This window comes from Artemia sp. Qi Xiang Cuo, chromosome 15 (genome assembly GCF_049724085.1).
Source record: "Artemia sp. Qi Xiang Cuo chromosome 15, ASM4972408v1, whole genome shotgun sequence".
Classification (NCBI taxonomy): Eukaryota; Metazoa; Arthropoda; class Branchiopoda; order Anostraca; family Artemiidae; genus Artemia; species Artemia sp. Qi Xiang Cuo.
Genome location: NC_142808.1, coordinates 11,000,737 through 11,008,223, shown reverse-complemented (window position 1 = coordinate 11,008,223; position 7,487 = coordinate 11,000,737). Strand labels below are relative to the sequence as shown.

The window sequence follows — 7,487 nt, the reverse complement described above, 5'->3', positions numbered from 1 at the left end:
TCACTTTGCCTTCCCCCAATACAAATTTGAAATCACATTGTCCCACCATTTCCCAAAGAGTACATGAAAGTTTCAACTTCATCCAATTGCAACTCCCAAGATATGGCAGATATGCTACTTAAACATCCAGGATGCACACCGTAGCAGAGCCAGCATCCACCACTTTTTAGGGGGGGGGCAAAATAGGGTGTCAACGATTGGTTCGCAATATAGATTAAAACAAAAAGAAAACAAAAAATGAAACTTTTTTTAATTCAGCCATTCAGGAGGCTGGGACGCAATTAAAAGGTAATGATTACACTCTATGTAGTGCTGGATGGTAAGTCCAACAGTATGCTTATCTTTTAGCTACTGAATGAACTTTCAAAACTTCTATACTGCCGAAACCGCGAAAAGCTTGCTTTCAATTTAAGCTTAAACTCTGCAAAATTACTTTAACATCAGACCAAACCGTAAATTAAGGCATTGTAAATTAGAACAGCAAGCAAAGCAAGAAAAAAATTGAGTCGAATAATCAGCGCTAGTTCAAACTTTTTCCTCCAAGCCCTATCCAGATACAGTTTGGGACTTTTTCAAATTGGCATCTTCAAAAAATTTCATTTTAAAATTATCTTATTATTTGACTGACAAATAATTTGGGTAATAAGAATTATAACCGGCGCTTGTGCACACACATAAAGTCAATGCCATCTAACATTTGGGATTTTTGGCCCATTTTTCTGTTAAATAATAAGGTAAGTAATGTAAATAACAACTTATGGCAGCGATAAGTGCCTAGATGAAGTTCTAGAAAAAGTCATAGCTACAAAGTTTAAAAAAATACCAAGAAACGTCAAATGCTAGATGGTGTTGGTCACTAGCAGCAATTTTCCCCCTTGTAAATGACCTATACTATTTGCCTCAATACTAAAATATACAAAAGAGATTTAAGGGGGCAGCTCCTTCACGTATGGACAATTTCTCCCCGTTCTGTCAGCAGCATTTGATAACCACAAAAAGAAGTCATTTTTTGTCAGTCCTATGAAAAATTTAAACAATTAAATTTGACAAAAATTATGGGTTCTATTTTAATCATGAAGTACTTTACTGTTAATTGAATGCTTTTGCTATATGCATGAAAAACTTGCAAATAATTTTTTTCATTAAAAGAGTACTCAAACCAGCCGTTGAAGATTATATAATATTACAAATTATTAAGAAGGCATGGTAGACAACTTCTGCAATTCAGTAAGGCGTCTGACTGAATTGCAGTTACTATTTCCAAATTAAAAATAATAAAGGTCATCGTTTATTTGAAAGACTAGAACTACTTTCATCACGTCATTACCTAATAAGTCAGGCTAAAAATCACACTACCTAATAAGTCAGGCTAAAAATCACCAACTAATTCGATTAATTACATGGCTAATATCAGAAAGTATCTTACCGAGAGGTGTATCTTCAACACACAATGGCTTGGAAGGTAACAAAGTGATCATGGCAGCGTCACCTGACTTGATAAATTTTGGTTCAGCTTCAGTTGTTTTTCCAGTACGTCTGTCACATTTCTCTTTAATCTCAGCAAACTTGCAAGCAATGTGAGCTGTGTGGCAGTCCAAGACAGGAGTGTAACCGTTTGAGATTTGACCAGGGTGGTTCAGGACAATAGCCTAGAAGAAGAATGTGATTAAGTTAATTACTGCGATATTGGACTTAAAAAATTTGAAAAGTATTGATGGAAAAATATACTTAAGATTATTGAAGTAAGAAAGGAAAATACGACTTTCAATTTAGTTTACCACCTTTGAAAGAAAAAGGGAAAATTCAGGATAATTCAAAATAACTAAAAGGAAATATGGCCATACCCACAATATTATGAACTGTTGTTGAAGACTGAAGATCTACGAATGATCTCGTTCTTCCTTCAAAACTTTAAATAGGCACTAACTAAAAGCTTTTAATAGGCATAAATAGGCATTAACGTTTGAGACTCAGACGTATGAGGCAAGAGTTGTAAAATCAGTCCATCATAGCAGACAGATTACAAGAATACCTTGAAACCGAAAAGTTATCACAAAAGGAAGTTTGGATTCCCAAGACATAGGTTAGCTGAATCCTAGCTACTTCTAGTTACAAATACTTGGAGACTAAAACTCAACAACGGCATAAAGGTCGACGTGGTATACTTTGATCTTAGTAAAACCTTCGATTATGTGTCTCATTCAAAGCTCCTTCAGTTAAGAAACCGGTGTCAAAACTATAAGTTAATAATAGACGGTGAGCTAAAATCACAGTTTATTTAATTAGCAGTATGATCTTTCCCTATCTCACCCATTATAAAAACCCGGACGGAGGTGCGAGTGCTCCAAAGAACGTATAAACATTAGCGGCATTAGATCTTTTCACGGGTAGACAAAGAATAATCACCTACGGAACAAGTACTGACAAAACCACTTGGCCGGCTCACCAATAAGTGTACAAATAAGTGGGAGGAGCTTTTTGTTCGCACCGGGAATGAAGAGCCAGAAATCATCTGCGGTAAACTCACTGGATAATTATATAAACTGTGGCTAAAATTAACCAGCCACTATGAATCCATCGTGAGCAAGCCTTCGAAGATGGTGGACTTGTTGGTAGAAACTTTTGCGAGGACATAACTTTGAGCTAAAACAAAACATTTTCAACAAAGAAGTTAGGTGGGCCTTATCAAAACGAGTACCCAAGGAACGGAACAACCACCTCCAAGTGATTATGGCTGACTACCTACTCTTTCAAGAATAGTATTGTTAAGTTTTTTAAGTGAAAGTAAATTTTTAGAGGCGAAAGCCTTTTTATTTTAGTATATTATTATTATTATTATTAAAACGCATGCCATATACTAGTGACTGTATTAATGGACATTTTATCAGCGGTTATGTGAAGCAATACAAAGGAATACAACATAACAGATATTTAATTTTAAAATGCACAGATACTTTTAAGAGAACTCGATAAGCCGAATTATTCAGAGCTTAATATTCAGAGCTATAATCAAACCGCAAAAACCAGGCCATTTACAAAGCAAATCTGGGCCCCACATTTATCATAGATCAGGAACACAGGAAGTGTTTTGAAGGGTGGGGAGGGAGGGAATAAAAATAATTGATAAAATTGAATAATACCCCTGTGGAAGCACGCTAAATCCGCTTGTCAGACACATTCAGTGAAATTTCTAATGTAATCAACATTTTCATTGAAAACGGCGCATTGTTGAATATTTGCGCTGGGAAAACATCCGATGTTCTCTAAACAAACACGTACTCCATAGAGCAACTCTTTTGTATAAAAAATGAGTGTTTACAAAGTACCGTACCGTGAGTTGAAGACTACATAGAAAAACAGCCAATTAAAAGTTAGGTTATTTGAAAAGCTGTTTCAAGACATGAGAGCTACTTACACCTCCCTTTAGTGCTATTGTGAAGTATGCTGGCTATCTCGTGCAGTGATTTGGAGGGTAATTTAACTTAAAGAGGAATCACAAACTATGACTCAAATCCACTTACATATTTGGCGGAAATACTAGAAAATTCAGTTTTTTGAATAAACTTTTGCAAGGGCCAAAATACATCCATCGATTAAAAAAGATAGTGAAAGCATTCGTAAAAAATAGGATAAGGGGAGACAAATTTGGAGAAAAATGAGTGACAATTTTCAACCTATAAATTTATTTATCCAAGGTAAAATTGAAGCAATCAAAAATGAATTTACTGAACACTTGAAACTAATTTTTAGAATTGTTTTTAGATCTTCATTTACAAAATATGTATGGAAACAGGATCCATTTATCGACAAGGAAAATGACGAATTTGAATTAATAAGTAAAGAGCAAATACATAATGTTTAGTATGAAACAAATTTCAAGGATTGCTGCCGTTCGCAACTTCTTATTTATACAATATCGTGATCATTTGGTAGTACAAAAGAAGCTTTGTGTAGCAACCTCGTCACTGACGCCGAGATTCAATAAAACTTGCGCTAAAAGGCAAACACAGCTCATGTATCTCATTAAGACACATAAAATTGATATTCATCTTCTTTGCAAGAATTTGCCTGAAAAATTTCTGCTTTTGGTTTATTTTGAAGGCCGCCATATTAACTAATAGTTTTAAGGGAGCTGAAATAAAAATATAGATTGAAAACCTCTTATTTAAGCGGTTATCGTTAGGCTTTTCTTTTTGTATAAAGGATAATTTAATGTGTCTCCAATCACTAAAGTATAAATATTTTAAGAAAATCTAGAAAGTTGAAGCACAGAAAAAAAAGAAGCAAAATAGATACCTGAGCAAAGAAATCTTGAGAGCCTCTGGCTGGATTGTTCTTTGAATCTGAGGCGACGTAGCCACGACGGAGTTCTTAAACAGAAACGTTTTTGACATTGAAACCAACGTTGTCACCTGGGGATGCCTGTTCAAGGAATTCGTGGTGCATTTCGACAGATTTGACTTCAGTGGTTATGTTGGCTGGGGCAAATGTGACTACCATACCTGGCTTAATGATACCAGTTTCAACCCAGCCCATGGGTACTGTTCCAATACTTCCCATCTTGTAAACGTCTTGTAGTGGAAGACGCAGGGGCTTCTCAGTTGGGCGACTTGGAGGCAGGATTGCATCAAGAGCATCCAAAAGGGTCTTACCATCAGCTTTACCCTCTTTACGTTCAACGTTCCATCCCTTGTACCATGGAAGCCGGTCAGAGGCCTCCAGCATGTTATCACCATGCCATCCAGAAATTGGTACAAAAGCAACAGCAGATGGATTATAACCAATTTTCTTGACGTAAGCCGAGACTTCCTTTTTGATTTCCTCAAAACGAGCCTCACTGAAAGGGGGTTCAGTAGAATCCATCTTGTTAACACCAACAATAAGTTGTTTCACACCAAGGGTGTAGGCAAACAGAGCATGTTCACGTGTCTGACCGTTCTTAGAGATACCGGCTTCGAATTCACCAACACCAGCAGCAACAATGAGGACAGCACAATCAGCCTGAAAATTAATATTTTCCAATCAATTAAAATTAATAATTTCCAATTAATGTAGCATCGCACAAATTAATCGCACAAGTTAATGTTTATATACAAAGTAAATTTTATCAATAGAACTTCATTACCCGACTGAAAATTTCATTTAGGCAGCTTATTAGTCATCATTATTATCAACAATAAAACGTAATCTAAAACTTCCTTGGACCTTTAAAATTTTCTGCTGCAGAAGTTTCAAAATAACTTGATTTTACAAAAGCTTCAGGAAAACTATCTTATTTGTAGAATGAATCTATAAAAAATACAAATTGCAACAATTACAACAATATAGGCAAGAATATCAAACAAAAATCGTAGTCTACTTAGAAATGACATCTGACACACAATAATTGAAGAGGGTTGAATAGCACAAAGTGGAAAAAAAATTGTACAAAAAAAACACGTCTAAAAAATTCATCAGAAAAGACAACTAGGTTCAAAATAGTGTTCTTTTACAAAAAAGTAAGCATTAGCAAGATTACCTTATTTATATCTCAAAAGATAGAGAACTAACAACTTACTTTTTGAGATCAAGTGGGTTTTGATAGCAAATGTTGAAAACGGTGGCCGGCATTTACCCCCCGTAAAACACCCCCACCCCACCCCCCGTGGAAAGTAAGTCTCCAAAATTGAGAAGTTTCAAGTATTATTATTAGGTTAATGTAGTGTTTCATGATGATTGCTGATCAAAGTTTGTTATTTTTGCTTTTCGTTTATGTTATTTTCCTTTGTTCATTACCATATAGCACTTCACCCCCCCCCCCCTTAATATTCAAAGCTATAGACCGAATTTATTTCTGAATCAACGAAAAACTAACAAAAAAACTGGTGTTCTTAAATTTTATTACCCAAAATTCGTTCCCCCCTACGGAAATAAAAAACTCAAATAAAATGCTCAAATTTGGAAAGCCTTAATTTCCACGGGAGGGGGGGTAAACATCTAGAACCGTTGAAAACATAAGACCCTCTTTAAGCAGTCAATAATAAAGGAAATTGGTGGGTCTCACCCGTTACTAATTATCACCTTGAGCTGGTCATCAAGCTTCCATAAATACTTCAGATAAATTAAAATACCATTTCTTCCCTAAATTTCAGTGATTGTAGTTGTAATATTTGAAGTTACATCATTGTCCCTCAGAAACACAAAAAAAGACAACGAAAAAAAAAAACTATAACAAGCTTTAGCTGAAAAGTAAAACTATTAGGTCAGTAAACGTTAAGCGATTTGAGTCACTAGGCAAATGCCATGTTATGCACTTAGACAGCAAATATAAATAAAAAAAAAACAATGGTCTGGCATCCGAGAGGTTTCATTATGCTCTGTAACAATCTTTTTAAAATACTTATTCCTGATCACTGACCAAAGTTTATATATAATTAGCAGTATGATCTTTCCCAATCTCACCCTTTTTAAAACCCAAACAGAGGTGCGAGTGCTCCAGAGAACGTATAAACATAAGCGACATTAGATCTTTTCACGGGTAGACAAAGCATAATCACCTACAGAACAAGTACTGACAAAACCACTTGACCGGCTCACCAATAAGTGGACAATAAGTGCAAAAATAAGTGGGAGGAGCTTTTTGTTCGCACCGAGAATGAAGAGCCAGAAGTCATCTGCGGTAAACCTACTCCTAATTATATAAACTGTGTCACTGACTGATCCACTAAACAACAATAGATTATGAAAAAACAATGGTACCAACCTGGGATGTGCCAGTAATCATGTTCTTGATAAAATCACGATGGCATGGAGCATCAATAATTGCAACATAGTACTTAGCAGTTTCGACTTTCCAAAGGGCGATGTCAATTGTGATACCACGCTCACGCTCACCTTTAAGTTTGTACAACACCCAGGCATATTTTAAGGAGCCTTTGCCCATATTAAGAAAAATAAATAAAAAACGTTTAAGAAAGGCAAAAAAAAGAAACGGGAATGAATAAGCAATCAAAGTTAGCCAACGGTTGTTAATTACTTATAATTATCAAAAACTACGGTAACATAATATAAGCATAAAGTAACTTGTGCTAATAGTAATTCAAACTCAAAAGGAAAACAAAATTATCAACAGAATTAAACTTCCAGAAGTGATTCCAAGTTTACACAATTCATGAAGTTGGCGTAAGAGTTGCCATAAGAAGTTATAAACATTATAAATTGCTCAATTTTAGAATGGGAGAGAATGGACACCCAGAGATTAATGATGATTGTACCATCATTGCTTGAGATAAGCATGAACCTTGTAGAAAATTATTGAGCATTGTAGGCTAGTTTTATAGACCTAATCATGATGATATTATACTGAGATGTGCGAGAACAGTTTTTATTTTCTTTTGCAACTAAGGGTCATTTATTTGCTTTTATAAGGGTGGAAAGGGAAGTGGAGCAGTTACTCAACAAACCCTCGCTAAAAACCACAAACATTACTATCAGGATTGATTTTGAAT

The 7,487-nt window shown here is 35.3% G+C and overlaps 1 protein-coding gene across 1 annotated transcript; it reads right to left on the bottom strand.

The window, feature by feature from the left end:
• Positions 1–1,582: 1,582 nt before the first annotated feature.
• LOC148943320 (elongation factor 1-alpha-like) lies at positions 1,583–6,922 on the bottom strand. Its single transcript, XM_089101020.1, has 3 exons — positions 6,743–6,922; positions 4,297–5,001; positions 1,583–1,649 (listed from the first exon to the last, which is right to left on the bottom strand). Exons 1-2 carry the CDS (start codon positions 6,920–6,922, stop codon positions 4,372–4,374), a joined length of 810 nt encoding a protein of 269 aa, XP_088957146.1. The 3' UTR covers positions 1,583–1,649; positions 4,297–4,371.
• Between the last annotated feature and the right edge of the window lie 565 nt (positions 6,923–7,487).

What these genes read in the sequence shown, in the direction of transcription:
- LOC148943320 (XM_089101020.1), bottom strand. Translation starts at nt 6,922, where the DNA reads ATGGGCAAAGGCTCCTTAAAATATGCCTGGGTGTTGTACAAACTTAAA. An exon ending in TGATTACTGGCACATCCCAG is followed by an intron (nt 5,002 to 6,742) that starts GTTGGTACCATT and finishes ATTAATTTTCAG; the next exon opens with GCTGATTGTGCTGTCCTCAT.